The sequence below is a fragment of the Athene noctua genome, chromosome 1 (assembly GCF_965140245.1).
Source record: "Athene noctua chromosome 1, bAthNoc1.hap1.1, whole genome shotgun sequence".
Taxonomy (NCBI): domain Eukaryota; kingdom Metazoa; phylum Chordata; class Aves; order Strigiformes; family Strigidae; genus Athene; species Athene noctua.
Window position 1 is genome coordinate 23,338,305 of NC_134037.1, and position 18,644 is coordinate 23,356,948.

An 18,644-nucleotide genomic window follows, 5' to 3' on the forward strand; every position below is an offset into this window, starting at 1 on the left:
AGCAGCGACGCTCCCGAGGTTGCCAAGTGGACTTTTATTGTTTTCCACCCACTTCCAAGTCGATACTATCTGCCGTCTCATGTCCATCCTATAGCCTATATAAGCGGCTGCGCTGGGACTGGCGGCGATGGAGTAGTTCGTGGATACGGCGGGAGCGCAGGGACGGGAGGGGGGCGGGCGGGCCAACCGCGCAAAACTTGGACTCCCCGCCGCTCGTGGGCTACCGCCGTCCGGGGAGACCCGGGGGAGCGGCTCCCGGGGGGAAGACACCGGCTTCTGGGACCGAGAGACAGGTAAAGCGGCCGGGAAGGGCCAGCAACCCTCCTTCCTCCCCGTCTCTCTCTCGCTCTCCCCACGCCCCCACCTCTCCCGCCCCGCTGAGCCGGAGCGCTGCGGGCGGCGGGGCCGGCGGCACCGCGGGGCCACGCCGGTGACAGCCCGCGGGCGGGCGGGAGGCGGGGGCCGCCGGCCGCCCGCCGCAGGAGGCAGAGGGGAGAGCGGCCGCCCGCAGCGCGGGGTTGCCGTGTGCGCGGGGGCACTGAGCCGTCCCAAGGCCAGCGGCTCCGGGGCCGAGGCAGCGTCCCCCGCCGCGGCCGGCTGCCGCTCCCTGCTACTCCCCGTGGGGGTGGCCCCTTCCCCGAGCTGGGGGGGGCGAAAGCACCGAGAGAGCGAAGCCGGCGTTGCCGCGCCCTGCCCAGAACGGCTGCCCCCGGACGGCCGCCCCCCAGCCGCGCACCGCCCGTCCCGCCGCTCCTGCCCGCAGCCGCGGCGCGGAGCTCCGCAGCGGGGAGGGGGGGGGGGGGGGAGCTCGCTCGGTGCGCAGTTGCCGCGGCTCTCCAGTAAAAAAAAAACCAACCACAACTTAGGGGAAAGTTGCGGCCCTTCGCCCGCGCTCCTCCGCTCCGCGGCCGCGGGCGGGGCGAGGCGGGGCGGTCCGCGCCGCTAGCCCGTCGCGCCCGGGGATCCGCTCCGCCGGGGCGCAGGGAGAGAGGGGTCGGGGCGCAGGGAGAGAGGGCTCCCGCCGCAGCACCCCTCGCCCCCGCGCTCCGCGGTTGCGCAGCCCCCCGCCCGCGGGGCCGCCGGGGGCGCGGGCTGCCGGAGGGGCGCTGCCCGCGGCGCTGGGGCGGGGCGGGCGCCGCCGGCCCGAGGCGCACCCACCGCGCGCTGCCGGGCCCCGCCGCCCGGCGGGACTGCCCGAGCGGGCTGCGCTCCGGACCGGCAACCCGCGCACCGGGCAACCCGCGCACCGGGCTGCGCGCTCTCCTCCCGTAATGTGTCAGATTTCACCCCCCGGAGTCTCCCCACCTCCGACCCACCCCCGTTTTTCTCTTCCAGTGAAATAGGCGGCCTCCCACAGCGGCGGATCCTTCCTTTCCGTCCGCTCCGGCACCCTTCGAGTCAGACTGCAATGAGTGGACTGAGGTCTCCTGGGCTGCTGGGGCTGGTGCTCTTAATGCTCTCTGCAGGATATTGCAAAGAGAAAACTGACTCCGCAGATTTGAAAGACCGGCAAAGTCTCTTAAATCTAATCATGGAGATCATTCAGGAACTGAAAAGGTACCACCTGGAGAAGGACAGTGGGGTGCAGTACTTCTCCAAGCACGACTATAACTTAGATCGAAGGGAAGTGGCAGACTACGGAGGATACCAGGATGAGCAGAGAGTTGGTAAGTCACAGTCCATGACTTTGGAGATCTTTCTTTTTCTCTAGGGTGCCTTGGTGAATGAGACATCAATCACATCAGGTTACTGATTTTATATCAAGAATTCACCCTTCAAAATACCTGCACATTTCCTTTGGTATCAGAAACAGACACAAACGGCACATGTGGAATGGAAAAACTCCATTCACATCTCAGAGTCTCTTCCTTTCTGGATAATGTACTCAACTGAAAGTCTGACTTCCAGCTTTGAACGAAACCGATTAATAAAGGAAAAGACTGAGGAGGGCTGAAATCAAAGAAATAAGAGATGAAAACACTTTTTTTCCTGGAAATTTACTTTCTAAAATATGTGTGGTTCAAGTCTTGCTTGGAAATGACCCTAGCAAGGATTCCCCCGCAGGACTATAGCACATCCTTAATAGATTCCACATCTACAAGTTTTTCCTGCAGTTCAGCTTCATTAAACTTTTCACCCTGCTTGTTAGTCCGTCTTGTACTCCGAGGTAGCACCTCTGAAATACTAGGGAACTGGAACAGGGTACTGCTCAGTCACTGTACCAGCTATGGCCACCCCGGGACACTCCTGCAGTCATCCCTCCACTCCTTTGAGTGGCTCCTCTCTGACCTCCGGTGAAAGCCCAGGTTTGTTTGTAAGACGCCCAGGGTTGTACGGAGCATCCGGAAGCAGTCGCACCACGCCACATAGCGATGGATAGTTACCGCTCAGTTTCGTGATGTACTTCTGTGCATCCAGTTGAAAGTTGATTTGGCTTCTGCTGCTGCCATGTCTAATTTACTCTTCAGTCATTCCCAAACCCCTACAGCATTACTGCTGCTTATCTTATCCCTCCTACTGAAAGTGACTTTCTGAATATTTTCCAGCAGATGTCTACTCACTTTCTTTCAAACTGACTTTACTTTTGCTAGTGTGCTACTTATTTTTGCTTTATTGATCTCATAAAGCTTCATTGTACCTTTTCTTCATTGTTATCCATATTCAAACATCCTCACAATTTGCATTTTTGGTGGTTGTCATGAAAATGTTACTTCTCCATCTGGATCATTAATGAATATACAAAGGAAGACAATTTTGTTCCACTTAAGATCAGCATAGTGAGAACATTTTGTTTTATAAATGTTGAAAAGTTAAAGAGGCCAGGCTAAGCAGGGAATCCTGATCTGCACATCTCAATCTCAACATGGAACGTGGGAATGTTTTTTGGCCACCCTGCATCAGCATATTGGTGCAAAACTTCTGGTTTGTGCTGAACAGTTATCTACATAAATAATAAACCTACTTCAGAGCAGATTAGTTAGTGGTGTCATTGACTCCTAAGCAGGATTTTTCATTCTGTTATTAAAACGGAGTTATTCCCAGTAACTCTGAAAGGAACTACTGCTTAGAGTCTTTCATTTCAGTTTTGGCATCAATTTCCCAGTGAGCCTGTCCCACGGGAAATTTCTGAGTGAAGCATGTGTGTTTTTAATGCTCTTCATGACATAATTAGGTCAAATATGATAAGGTCAATTTTACTTACACTGACTAAAGTTAGAAGTAAATGAAGAATGACTTTCGAGAAGTGTCTAACCTCACAAGTGAATCAGATCTGGATGGAAATGCTCTCTGCTTTATATCTGATAAGAGGTGTCAGGGGAATGAAAAAGGCTGCTCTGGCATTTATGGTCAAATAAATAAAGCACCATGTAGTGTACCACACACAATCAGCACTAAGCTATCAGCATAGAGTTCGTAACAGAAAGCAATCAAAGATAGCTGTAAATCAGGAAGACACAAGAAAGGGTTAGGGCTAAAATGGATTTCAGTAAACCAGTTTCATTTTGCCATCTGCTGAACACAAAACGCAAGGCGGTAAACCACAAACGGAGGGAGCCAGGAGAGAGCAATTTGCTTGGGATAATTTCCTGTGAATTTTATTTACTGCTAGAGGGAAAAAAAAAAAAAAGATTCCTGTAAGTACATAAGTACATCAATCCAGTTTCACGATTACCACAGGACAGTGCTTGTACAGACATACCTGTGACAAAAGAATGGATACATTTGCATGAGAATTAGAAGACACTAAACCAAACTTGAATATATCTTTGGGTCTTTACTGCTAGTGGAATATGTCATTTCCAAACTAAAATTTCTGGAGGAATTTATATATAGGTAAACTTGGTAATGTAATTCATAGAGAGCTAAAATCTGACTTATAGTTAGTCGTCATCTGTGTTAATGACTGCACACCTAACAGACATTTTTTGTTCCATCATCACAGTGTTTCACAGTGCATTTTACAGTGGTTTCTTACGTGAAACAATGCTTGCAGTTTGGCCTACTGTATGCAAATGACTTCCAACCTCTGTGCATCTCTCAGGGTGTAGTGGTGATGTTTGCTGGACAGAGTTTATTCCCTGTCCTCATACTATGCTTGGCAAGCACAGTTCCAGTGCAGCAGAGTGACTACTCCTTTTTTTTTTTTTTTTTTCTGTCCAACAGAAATAGTTCCCAGAGATCTGAGGATGAAAGACAAATTTTTAAAGCATTTAACAGGTATGTTTTAATTTTGCATCGGTCATTTCACATACATACCACTCTTCTTCCTGTGAGCTGTGCTGATTCATAACTGATTTTTTTCTTTGTATTTCAGGTCCACTCTACTTTAGCCCAAAATGTAGTAAACACTTTCATCGGCTTTATCACAATACAAGGGACTGCACCATCCCAGCATGTAAGTACCAAAACCAGAGACTTTCATAAAACAACGGAAAACTCTAAAATAGCTATATAACATACCAGTAGTGATACAATGTTACAATACATTCTTTGCAATAAAGAATTTGGAGTGCTCTAACATACTAAGTACGCTTTACAGCTGTGCTAGAACAGCATCAGCATTACAGTGAGGAAAACACAACTTTTTCATGGCAAAATACGCTGCACAGAATGGCTGTAAACACTGCTTCCTTAGGTACTGATGTGTATGCCTCTTCGGTTCCAAACCAGAGGTGTTTGTTTTTCATAGGAACATATGACTCCTTTTGCAAACCTCTGATATTTAATTGCTAGTGCTTCAAATTCAAGATAGGATCAGAAATGTAGGTGGGGCTATTTCCTTTTCATTATTTATGTAGAACATTTTATATTCTGACTATTCAGCTACCAGTCTACCAGGGATGTTGGCAGTGGATCTTTGCAATGCTTGTTTTCAGTGAATTACAAAAGCATAACTATCTAACGCTTAGTAAAAAAAAAAAAATCTTTTGAAAAACCATGCTGATGGATACAAATAAGAAAATGCAGCTTATGATATCTCATCAGTGTTAACAGCACAGAGAGTTAAAAAAAAACCCCAAACTCAAACACTGACATTTATCAGTCAGTAGATGTTACTCCAGATTCATACTGAGGTGGACCTGTTGAGCAAGCAGATGCTATTTTAGTACAGCCTTTTCAGAATGGAAGCACACTTTATTTTACTTGTCTGAGGTCAACCAGTTGGGTCAGTAGCAGAGCTGGGAATAGAAACAAGAGTTACAGATTCCAAGTTTTAAGTATTAATAAATATTTCAGCCCAGTATATTTTAAAGGCATATTTGGGAAGAATTGCAGGCTTTTTTCCTATTTATAAGGCTTCAGATTAGGAATACTTCGGAAAGATAAGGATTTCTAGATAATGGCTAACCAGATCACATTCTGTTTACATGGATGGAGATGGAAGTTGTTCATAACTAGTCTGTTTTGAACAAGCAAAACAATCATATTACTTTTTCATAAGGTTCACCACACAAACATCATTTGACTCAGCACTAATGAGTACTCCAAGCTGTGAAGCTAAAAACTAGTTGGTCTTAAAGTCTGAATTAGCCTTTTACTCCTGACAGGTGACATACTTGCCAACATAATGTCTGGGTAATGGAGGACAATTTGTATGAATGGCAATTATAGCATATCTATGCTGTGAGTTGGGGATTGTTAACATTGCATCTCTAGGAAACATTAGATGTAGTTACTCATTAATGAAGTAATGCCTAACGAAAATCAACATCAGTCACCAGACTGGACTGACTAGCATCTCCTTAAAGTAACTTTCTTTTAGAAAAATGTGGTAAACAACCTGCTTTAATTCTTCATGGACATGCATGATGTTACTTTTTGATAATATCCTGATTTCAGGTAATACTTACTGTTCATTCTATGTAGAAATTCAAAGGGCAAACAACAGAGAAATTAAAAGCATCTGTGATGCTGCAACATGGTGGTATGCAGTACAAAAGCATTTTGTTGGTATAACTTCTAGTACTTTGCACGGCATAGTATCATCGGCACCTGAAAGTAATTCACTCTGCTGTCTGTCCATAACCAACTTACACAATAATTGCTTTGTTTGCCATATTAGAGAAAAAAAAAAAAAAGATTGATTTTGTAGTTTTGCATTGGTTCTACCCCTTATTATGAATGCACAAAAAAAGCAGAAGGTACCTAAAATAAGAACTGCTAACAGTAGGAATATGGTGGAAAAAAAAATTTTACTAGTTTTAAGATTAAAATTGATACAGTTATGAATAAATTTGTAAGATGTGGCTCAGGCTGCACTTAAAACTTCTATGACTAGGAGATGTTATTTGTCTAATTTAACAGTTTTTCCAGGAAGAAAATTTATAGGAGAGTTGCAGTACTTAGTATTAAGTTGACAGACTTGCTGACTGAGGGCTAGGTTTCAAAGACGAGTGAGCACTGCTTATTCTTCCTCTAGTATGGAAATACTAGTCACATGTTTAGATTCCACATTTAAGCACGGACACAGATGTATAAATTTTCATACATACGTACACTTGGAGAGCCTCCAAGCACATTCATGTATTTGTTTATAGGTAGTACATACGCAGAAGTCAGTTGCATAGTTACATGTGCCATTAGATAGGGCTTTCGGTTACGCAGTTTTTACACACTCCAAGTCTAAGGAGCTGATTTCTATACTCTTGCAAATGAAGATGTTCATTGAACTTTATTACAATAATTTGCACACTGTTACCAATTTTGATTTTTAAAGGCAAAACTGGTTACTTTAGTAACCAATTTATGGTCTTTTTTTCATGACAGACTATAAAAGATGTGCCAGGCTTCTTACTCGGTTGGCAGTAAGCCCAATGTGCATGGAAGGATAAAGGTAAGTTTTTTCATAACAGTAATGACATTCTGCTGCACAGCAAAGCAGTGGATTTTGTGTTTCATACATGAGAATTTATAGGACTATAGTCACAGTTGTCCTTTGCCTAAGGTATTCCCCATTCCCCTCTCAGAGTACTTGAAGTAACTGGCTTAATCTGGCTAATATTCACAATAAATAAAGGGTACCCCCTACTCGAAGTCATTATATAAAAGTCCACATGCATCAGCTGTGAATTATTCACAGCAGCATACAGTTAGCAGATAGTGAATTTGTTACAGAACAAAACACAACAGCTGTAGCTTATTTGTGAAGAGTTGACTCAGTGCACCATTCCCTGTACTGGCAGCAGCAGCCCTTTTGTATGTGCAGCTGTAGGTCCATGGTGTACATTTTAGTATGAGTTAATATATACATAGCTATACACATGAAAGCTTTATAAATGCAGATAGGTTGCAGGTGCTTTTATAGTAATTTAATTAAAATGTATTATTAGTAGTATTGATAAACTAACTGTAAGCTATTCTGATTTCTTGGGATTTTCATTGCGTTCACCTCTCATGTCTATGGGTTTATTCCCTCCCTTTTTGCTTAGACGTACCTCTAATTCCTACAGATACTCGGAGAATTTCACCATGTACCAAAATAAAACAAAAGCCAACCAACCAAAAAAGTACTTCAAACTATCTCTTTCTAGAAAACTGACATGCAAGGATACAAAAGGACTAATGTACATTCTGTCCTCAACCTTTACCTGAGACAAAAATGTGACCTCTGACAAAGGGATATGTAAGAACCTGTATGGATGTCAATAACAAATGCTGTCAAGCCAAGATATTTTCACTCTCTGACAAAATACACATCTTGTGGAGAGAGTCAGTGAGAAAAAGCATAGATGTTAAGCATCTTATTTTTTTTAAAGCATTGACACCTTTTTGCATGGCATTCTCACAAGCTATGGAAATGTGAGCAAGATAAATGTACAAATGTCTGGAAAACAAGTACAAGTAAGTTATTAGTGCTTCACTGTCAAACTGGAAAAAAATATTGAGCAGAGTCACACAGCTTCATTATGGGTATGGTATTGTTTAATAATTTCATTAATAACTTTGGTGATAGAAGACAGCATATTTATGGATGGCAGTGTAGAAGCAACCATGATAGAGTACAATCTTGAAATTGAAAATATTATTGGAAAGCTACCTGAATAGTCTCAAAACAGGATAAAATTTAAAGGAAAGAGCAGAATTATTAAGTCATACAGGAGTAATCAACTGCAGAAATAAAAGCTAAGTTGTGAATAGCTAGACATAGTTCTGTACAAAATGTAGGGGTTGCAGTGGATCACAAAGTAAGCATGTCAACCATGTCACACAAAAAAAGACAACATACAGGAATTTATTTATAGAACCACTGTTTATAAACACCTGAAATCATCACTGTTGCTGGAATACTGTATTTAATTAAGAACACCATGAAGACATATGGGTGCTTCTTCTAAGAGCCCAAAGAAGAGCAACGTGGATGACCAAAGACCTAGAAAACTCAATTTACAAGCACAATTAAAAGGAATTGGGATTATTTCACCTCAGGAAAAGACTGCAGGAAAACATGATGGAGCTATTCAATTTCATAAAGTGGTTACAAGCCATTCTCGCTACCCAGTGTGCATAAATAAGACATAATTTGTTTAATTTTGCGACAAGAAAGGATTCCAGCTAGAAATTAGAAAAGACTTTTCTAATGGCCAGGGCAGAGGTAATACATTAAAACATTAGAAGTAACTCAGCATCCTGACGTTACGTTAAACTCAACACTTCAAATATTTTTCTGCCTGAGTTCCTAAAATATACTGAAACTAATCCATCTTCAATGGAGAATGTTTTTAATGTCCAATAACTGTTACATTACTTGTTATCTTAATCTGAAACATGCAGCTATAGAGATGAATCTCTTATCCATACATTCTATGTTTAGGGATGGAATCACGGAAACAATGAATTAATAGTACAATTAATACAATAGTGTAAGGACAGATAAGTTAGCAAACAGGTAAATCCTTTGATCTAACTAGGAAAGATGCCAGGGATTCAACCTTTCAATTGTAAAATCCAGAAAGCAAGGAACAAATTAGCTATTATATAATGATACTTACTTGTGAACAGTAAGTGAATAATATTGTTACCCATACAGATGCATCAGAGTAGGGAATTCTCCCTTTCCTTAGAAAGTTTGATCTGTATCTTTACATCCTATCATGTAAATACAAACTCATAATACAAAGGAACAGTAACTAAATTCGCTCCCATCTCAAGCTGGTAGTCTATTTAAAAGAAGTCCATCTCTTTTTGCCAGACAACTCCTTTGCTCAACTAGTAGGCAAGTTTCAGTGTAACAAGCCTCCACTTGCTATTCTCCACACAATCATTAATACTGTCAGCACTCTTAAACAACTTCTAGTAGTAGAAAGGAAGGCTTTCTCTCTACCACATAGGCCTTAACATCCACAGGTGTCTCCATAAAATTAACCATCCTTCCTTCTCAAAGCTTTTCTACTGCATCAGTTACATTTGTGTGGGTTAGACATACCCTCTCACAGAAAAGTATAATGCAAGCTTTATTTGTTTTCATCATTTCACAGACCAAACTGTAGAGAAATGGGTTTTGTATTTTTCCACTTACTAAACCATCCTTTTTCTCCACAAAGTGTATATTTATCATTAGTCCAAGGTGTATTCAAGATGTTTCAAAGTTCTGAACATAGTACCACTTACACATAGCAAGACAAGATTTCAAAGCCATTTCTTAAAATGGCTTTCTAGTGTAAGAAGAGTTATTTAGTCTGACAATAGGTAAATACTTCTGGTTTCTGCCATAAGGCTACTAGCTAGTATCAGTTCTCAAGCTCGGACTAACTCCTGAATATTAGGTAACAAAATTTTCTTACGTGATACTTCTCTACAAAGGTCTAAATTCGCAAGTAGAATTTGACCATTTATATTAATTGTGATCACTAATACAATTAAAATAGTCTTTTAAAACTCCTATAAACTAGTGAAATAGCACATTCTTAATTATCCACAACTACTTTTTTTTTTCCCAACAAATTAGATTTGTGTTGCTCAGTAGCTGATTTTCATTTTATTGGAGGCTTACAAGTGGGCTGGGCTATAGATGAACTATGTTTTTTTGATACTTTGGCAAACTAGTAGTTTTGGTGGATTTTTCAGATCCACAGACACGTATCCATGTTTAGAGACCAACTAGGAGGGAAGAAAAAGGATAGATTTGGGGTTTATTTGTACTTAAAATGCGTTTTGGACTACTGTAGATTTAAAGGACACAAGACATTGAAACTCAGTGATAAGCTCAAACAAGAAAATAAGATGTGAACAAAGGAATTAAGCATCTGTTACTGTCACAATACATACCTAAGGTGGGTGGGAATCTGCGATACTCGTGTATTAGGGACCCTCCACTTTTTCTCATCCTACACATATGTAACTGGGCTCCATCTTCTGTCTCTTTTTTTAGAGCATACATTCACACTTTGCCTGTCTCACAGATACTAGCAACGCAGGGGGCCCAGTAGCAGCACTTTTACCTCTTGAGGTTGCAGGAGTAAAGCCACAGCAGCATATTTGTATTACCGCATCACTCGGTAGTCCTCTTCTTTTTTTCCAATCAGCAACCCAGGCCTGTTCCCTGGGTTGCTAACCAGCATCGTCTCAGACTACTTTTATTCTGCAGCACCTTCTCGTGTACAACACAGCTATGCTGGAGTCCTGCCCTTTTTTTGTTATGTTCTTCAGACTCATTTTTCTCCTAGTTCCCAAACAGTTCCTATACTCTATGCTTGCTTTGCTCCACCTCATGCAGACACATCCAACAATGTTGTCTGTATCTGCAGCAGAAATGTCAAGAATAAGATTCTTGAAGTCTTCACCTAAAGTTCCCTATTCACATCTTGTGGTTTTCCTGTGACAGATGGTGATGAATCTGAAAAAGAAAATCTGGCCTCTTTGACAGCATTTGTCACAATTACTTTGGCTACAGTCATACAGATGTTACTGCTTTTGTTTGAAAATGGCAAGTGTTGGTGCCCTCCCTTTTCCACTACCTGCTCTTTAAGTGTTTGCTACAAACCAACACTGATCTCATAACGTATGCTTAAAACCTCCTTGTACTGTAAGGAGTAGTTCAAAGACTAAGGACTGCATTATCACATATGATTATACACTTCCATTCTGAAGATTTCTTCTAATTATTATACTGACAAATATTTATGTATTTTTAACTTTTTTTAAAACTTTCTACAGTAACTTCAAATGAACAAAGTAAAACTAGTGACATGCACCACTAGTATTTATTAGTGTAAAACTGTTTAAGTCATAGGAATCTTGGGAGAAGCAGAGAAAATGAGCTTTATATACTATAAAAAGTATATGAAAAAAATCTATCAGTTGCTTGTTTCCTAGAGAAGCAGATATAATTAACTATATTTAAAGGAAAAGCAATAGATACAGTATTTCTTGCTTAAAGTACATGATTGGGCAAGAATAAATATATATACATATGAAGGTTAAAGATAATAAACTAATAAAATTCCTAAAAAGCACACTGATAACTGAAGTTTCCTTTGGAACTCTGAAAAATCTGTGTAAACCTTTGAAGATGTATTGACCATACTGGTAATATACATTAAAAAAACATGAAAATACAAGATAAACTTGGGACACTTTAAATACATAAAGAGAAAACCGAATACCACACAAAATATCCCATATCCGTACTATATACTATTTCAAACTATTCTTAAACCAGAATATTTGGGCTCTTAAATTTAGCTTCAAGTGTTTTGTAACAATGGAAACAACAGCCCTTTAACTGCTTTCTCTAACACAATTTGTTATCCAGACTAACATCAAGTGCACTCAAGAAATGTCAAGTCACTTTCATTTCATAAAAGTGCAGGTTTAATTAAGATCTAGGTTTTGCCTATTATTCAGTGAAGGCACACCCTTTTTCTAGAAAGTAGAGCTTGATCCATCATCTGCAACTTCCCATGACATGTTCAATGACCTCTGCTTGGTGACAGGTAGCTCCCAAGGTAACCAAATGTAAGACTTTAATCAGAACTATTGCTCTGAATTAGATAGGCAGCCAGGGTTCATGCTAACTAGTGTGGCATAATCCAACTTTCTTAAGAGGCAATTCTGAGTTTTCCTTACTATGGGATCTCTGTGGCTAGCACCAGCTGTAACACTAAGGTCTTTATCACCTCCAATGCACGGATCTCTTTGAGCTGACTGACGCTCCCATCAGAGCAGACTTCCACCTGGGTGTTCATACTTGGGGAAGGAATTTTTTGATGTCACCACATGGAAGTTCTGGTACAAAATCCTACTCGCGCAATATTTTAAAGTTTATATTGATATTTAAAACACTAAATTATTCTCTTATATAGATTAGCTTTCTCTTACAGAGTTTATCATCAGGCACAGATAATGCCTAGAACCAAACTTGGAAAGCTGTAATACGGCTTTACAATAGCTTTCATTTGTGCTTTTTAAAATTGGAAAAATTCTATGGTTTGGTTGGTTTCAGCTAATATTGCTGGTTGGGTTTGCATTTTGTTTTTTTTCTTTGGTTTTAATTTGCATTAGCAAAGCAGAACTAAGAATCAAAAGAGGAGAAAGGAGCTGTATAGCTACCTATGTTCTCAACAGATACTGCAGTCAAATAGTATTCAGGATCTTCACTAAGACTACCCACCATCCTTCAGCTAAATTCCGGTCTAATTTTCCTAGACTGATACATGTAACAGACTCTGTGAAATAAAAAATAAAACCAACAGATTGATCAGTACTAAAAATCTGAGGACCTTTCAAGTGTTTCTGAAAATGCCAGGGATTTACAAAACCGCAGTTTAGCTGAGCACTGGGAATCTAAGACCCTGAGATTTTCCAGAGATACCCATACAAAAGCAGGTATAGGTGAGACGACAGATGAGCATCCTGTCCACTTCCAGTTTTTCACCCTCAGTGAGCTGCATATTCCCATTAGTCCTGAAAAAAACTATTAAATTCTCTGTTTAACTCGCCGGTTGTACCACACACTGATCAAACCAAAAGCATGTTATTTTGGTTTTAAACATCACTTTTAAACAACACTGTTTAAATAGGGTACAGTAGGGGCATACACACAGAAAATAAGCTAGATGAAAATCCAAGACAAAGAAAATTTATTTAAGTTTTATTTAAATTTATTTAAGTAAGGATTTTTTTTTTTAAAAAATATTTGTCCTATCTGCAAAGCCAGAAAAAAACATAAATTACATTAAGCTTTTCTGTAACATTATTACATTTCCTAATAGCTTAAAAAAATTGCAAAACTAAATATGTTTAAATGCTACTAACAAGTATTCCTGTATGCACTGGTAGCTTGATTTCCAATGGATTATGTCAAGTCTGGCTGACTTTGCATTCAGATGATTCTATTACAAATTATACTTACGCAGTAGAAAAATGTAGAGAAACTCAAAATATCAAAGAATTCACACTGACCATGGAAAAGAAAGTGACATATGTTCATACAGGCAACATGAAAGTTTTAACTGTGAAAAATGACATCAGCAGAACTCCAGGATCAAAGAACCACTGTTTTGTATCTCCCACATGGTCTTTTGCTGGTTGAGACACACAAGCTACATGTGAATAGATTCAGCTGAAAGAGCAGTGTCTTTTACCCATGCAATTCCTGTCAACTGAAAAGGCATAGTGCATTTTTCACTTCAAAATAAGGGCATTAACAGGTTATTTTAGAAACACATGGAACTACGTAGACTTGCAACATTCAATGGTCACCTATCTAGAAAATGTAGAAAAACTTAGAAGTTACTGGAGAGAGAATGGACCCCTAGATATGTATACACCAAGATGGTTACATTACATTTTCTCAGAAGGCTTAAAGGTGTGGGCAAAAAGGGCTGTGGAAACCTTCAGTGCTCAACGTTTAAATGAACATTTCTAGAGCACAGACAAGATACATACATACATACACAATGTGGAAACCTACAACTTCGTATCAGTGATTTTGATTTCATTCCAAGAAACTATTCCAGGAAGAGTTAATAGAACAGGCAGCAAATTGAAGCACTGCAGCCCCCACTTGGTTTGTGTTGCCTCAGTGTTTGCACATCCCAGGGCTCTATTTATATGACTGAATCTCAGAAAATTATCTGTTTGTTTCTTGTTTATGTGAGTGCAAATTTCTTCACTAATAGGCCCAATGAAACATCAAATCCTTCCTAGATCCTTCAAACCTAACCTTGAAGTATCAACAGCTTCCTGACACCGAGACATTATTAAGACAGAAACTTGTAATCTGTTAATACTATCCTTGAGGTTTATTAACTTTTTGACTTCACAGTTGCTCTCAGAAACAGGGTACACATAACTACGAGCACATTTTGAATAGGTGGAACTGTATTTCCAAATCCATTTACCTAAAATGAACCAGCACAAAAAGGCACCATATTCCAAAGTTTCAGTCTTGATTAACAAACAAAACCATAATTTAGCAGTCAGCCTTGATACAAACTAAACTGAGCTAAATCAGAAATGTACTATTGGAGCTTTCCAAAGTTATTACTGAATTCTCCAGTTTTATTTACTGTTTTTTATATGATACATTCTTAAACATATGTGAGTATAAAAATGATGAAAGGCAATTTTCTTCTTTCTTTTAATCCACCAGATGCTATTACCAGGAAAAGAAACACCAAGAACCAAGAGAAGTGCCTTGGAAACCAACAGGGAAATAGAACTTATTACCTTTATAACATACTCCATTGTGAACAAGAGATTTATTTTTGCAGATTGACAGACTACTTCCCATAATTCTTTTAACATGCGTTTTGTATGTTGTCAACAGTTTGCAGATTGACATTCTTTACAGTAGTATAACTGCCAGTAGTACTTAATGCTCCATCCTTAAAAACACACTTTACAACCGATGTGTAATGCTGCCAAAAATTATGTAAACACAAATATTTCACCAAGAATGTTGATGTTCTATTGCTTAATACTACAATTTTAAGGAACGTTTGTTTGTATATCTAGAACTACTAAAGATCTGCTCCACAGTAGTTGTGGTCACTTGATATCCTTCATGCTCATGCAATTTTTTAAAAGTTTGGTTAAAACAGACTTGCACTGGGGTCACATTGTACCCTAGGAGTAAAAAATTGCATGACAAACAGGAACGTAATTCCAAGTAGACATATTTTTTGGGACAGTGGAGCATGAATTTTGTACACAAACACAAGCTGCCATTAATTTACTTTATATAAATAAATGTATAAAACATTCCAGCGAACGTGCAATATGTAAATACTGTAAATAACAAGCATAAGTAATAAAGTGTTTGGTATTAAGTTCTCAGTTTGCTTTCTGTTCACTGAATCCAGATAAACAAGCTATCTTACAGGAGCTACTATCATTTATCCACACTTAATTTTCTTTCCAGTTAACAGTTCACTAGAGTAAGAAAGAAAGGTACACCCACCTCAGAGAAGTCCAGTCTACGGATTTCTGAGGATGGACCGATCAGTGTGATCCAATCCCACAAAATGCCCAGACCACAAGGCTGCTCCAATTCTCTACAGCATTATAAATTTGGCTCTTTTTTTATGACAAACAGTTCTTTTGGGGTTTTTTCTTTGGTTTTGTTCAGAAAATATCTGCAGTCTATTCATGACAGTGCAAGATAATATAAACAGTAAATGTCCAATAAATCATTTTCGTATCATAAAATTTTTAAGGAGTCGGTGAACACTTACTCAAGAAGACTTGATACACATGTGCATTTCTTCCTTAAATCAGTATTAAATCTAGTTGTAATAAAATGTCTCAAACAGGAAGAAAATTTTTATGTGTGGCCAGTAGATGAACCTCACGTACTTTTATCTTAATACTGGCCTCTACCTTCCATTTCAATGGAATTCAAAATTCAAAACACAAAATGTAAAAACAAAACCAAACACACCCCTCCCGACCCTGAGAAATAGCTAGGAGCTGGGATTCTTGCAATTCACACTTAGGAGCCTTCAGCATCTAGCTCTTTAGAAGAAGAAAGAAAAAAATGGCAGAAGTACATAATCCCATCCTAGAACATGGCTGTATTTAGTACGGGAGAATTACATATTTTGTATTTGCTTTCAGTGATCACTAAATGCTAAAGTTTCATTTCTCAATGGAAGTAATACAGGCATACCAAAAAACTGGTAGTTAAAGGAATCTACTGCTATAGGATACACTTAGCTGCTCATCTGCAGTAAGCATGTGGCTGGAACTTGGTGCTTCTCCCTGGTTCCACTAACTGAAATCAGATCACAACATATTACTTGACAGAGGAGCTTAAATTAGTATAAATCTTTCTTTCTGTAGTAGGACACCTGAAATCTGGGTGAACTTCCTCGAAAACTTCCTTGTAAAAGGAAAATAGTAATTTCTTTAATGACTTAATAAATGTATATAAATAAATTAATCCCATGGAAGTTTTTTCTAGTTTTAGCATCATTCAGCACACTTTGACAGAAGATACAATTATACTATAGCAGATTTTTTATTATTTAGTCTTGGGTATAAGCTTACTACCTAAACTAAAACAAGCTGTGGTGGGGGAGAGGGTGAAGGAGGAGTCAGTTCTGTATTTTTTTCATTCAACAGTACATTTTTCATGAGTGATATTTTAAACCTGTAAGAGAACAGTCGTATGTATGACACACAATTGGTGTATTGATCCTATATTCACTGTTTTTCTCACATCCCAAATAACAGTACTGTGCAACTGTCCTTCCTGACGGCAATTCCTTTCTGTATTCTTGTATTCTACAAATTCTTTTAAAATACAATGGTGCTCTCCTTCCCGTCCTCCAAGAGAAACCGAGGATAGAACCAATCAATCAGCTTTTTCCTCCTAGTAAAGCTAATGAATTATTTAGGCAATAGATTGTTAAAAATATACCTGAAGGCTGAAAGTTTTAACATCTGAATTTAACACAAACAGTTTTGACTTAGTATCACTATGCAGGAAGACTCCTAAGCCTAGTGAAGGTAAATAACCATACCCTTTTATTTCCCTTCTGTTACCCCAGCAGCTCAAAGATTTAAGAGTTTTCAATCTTAACTTTAATATGTAAGAAACTCTAGGTTCAATTCCTATTTGGCCATGAATGGGAAACCAACACATTGCCAGTCTTCTGAGTTACTTTTACTGTCACTGTAATATTTTAAATGGTCATTCTGGCATAGAATAACATTGGATTATACGTAAATACTTTCACTTCTGAGGTTAGTGCATAAAAGCACAAGTAAGATGGTTTGTCCCTAATTGCCCATCATTTTCCCTTATTTATTTTGTCAAAGAATTCATAAAAGAAATGGAAAATAATTTTTCCAAAGTCAGTGCTTGATCTGACCTGAAATATTGTATACATTACTCTTTGTCCCTCAAGTGAAACAGCTATTAACTTGCAAATTCCTAGCTTGTTCTTTAAAAGTCAAAACTATTGGTACTGCGATAATGCACAAAGATCCTGACTTCTGCATTTAAGTGTTCCATCTACCACTTGCCTTTTTGTAAGCAGGTTCTTAAGCTTTCTGTCTGATTGAAATTCTACCACAAAACGGAAACCTCCCTAACACAAACACAGCTGTTCTACAGCAAGAGTCCCAGGAAACTTAATCCCCATGGTGCAGGCTGCAGCACACTCAGAGTGACACCAGGATTCCTCCCTCCCTCCCCAGGAATACCAGGCTCCTCTTGTCAAAATGCATTCCTCTCCCAGAAGGCAGAGTGGGTGACATACAGAGGCTACTCTACTAGTTTGGAAGGCAGAGGCAAAACCAAGGGTAAATAATAAGAAAGCAAGTTTTACATATCCAGTTTTACAGATAATGTAGTAATGCTTTAACATACCAATGTTGGTATTATTCAGAATAGGAAAATTATCATGGTATCAAGTTACATTACTTACCACAGTACATTTACATTTCTAAAGGCAGAAATGAAGGCTGATGTCCAGACAGACAGGCATGGATTTTTGCAAAACATCCAATTTTTTGTCCTAGAGCAGAACTTTCTACTTATTATCTGCCTGTTAACTTTGTATTACAGATGGACTGTTTTCAGGTTGAACTATACTTTCAGAGAACACTTTTGACAGGCTATCCATTCTCCTGAATAAATCTGAAAATACTGTCTGACAGCACATAGGAACACCGATTATAGCAAATTTCTCACTGATTATATTGCATGGATTTGAGTATTTTACTACTATGAGATAAAAAATGCAAATGTCATATTTAGGCTTTTAAGTTGACCTGTTTTGTCCTCAAACAAACTAAATGCTATGTTACATGTGCTTTTATCAGTGTGCTAGAAACTGACCACAGGACCAAAGGAAGACTAGGTGGAGAAGTCCTATTAACATCAATCACTATTTCTGAACTGAGTTAATCTTTATTAGTATAAAAAGGTACTAGAACAAAAACTACTTCTTCTTTGACTGAGCATTTAAACTGATACAGAAACCCATTTTCACAGGATCCTGATCACACACACAGGTTTTGCTTGCCTAAGCTCTGAAACAGTGCTAAGAGCAACATCTGTCTGGGGGTAGCCAGTTCTTTTAGCATAGCAGGCTTTCAATATGAAACAGCTCCAGGCCAAAGGCTGTCTAATGATACTAGGATGACACTGCTATATTATCATATATGAACTATTACCTCACTGACTCCCATTG

At 39.3% G+C, this 18,644-nt stretch overlaps 1 protein-coding gene across 1 annotated transcript; it reads left to right on the forward strand.

Moving 5' to 3' along the window:
* The first annotated feature begins 195 nt into the window (after window positions 1-195).
* ALKAL2 (ALK and LTK ligand 2) lies at window positions 196-18,623 on the forward strand. The gene is made up of 6 exons (XM_074895712.1): window positions 196-293; window positions 1,336-1,667; window positions 4,165-4,218; window positions 4,316-4,396; window positions 6,769-6,835; window positions 14,594-18,623. Exons 2-5 carry the CDS (start codon window positions 1,409-1,411, stop codon window positions 6,831-6,833), a joined length of 459 nt encoding a protein of 152 aa, XP_074751813.1. The 5' UTR covers window positions 196-293; window positions 1,336-1,408; the 3' UTR covers window positions 6,834-6,835; window positions 14,594-18,623.
* The last annotated feature ends 21 nt before the right edge of the window (window positions 18,624-18,644 follow it).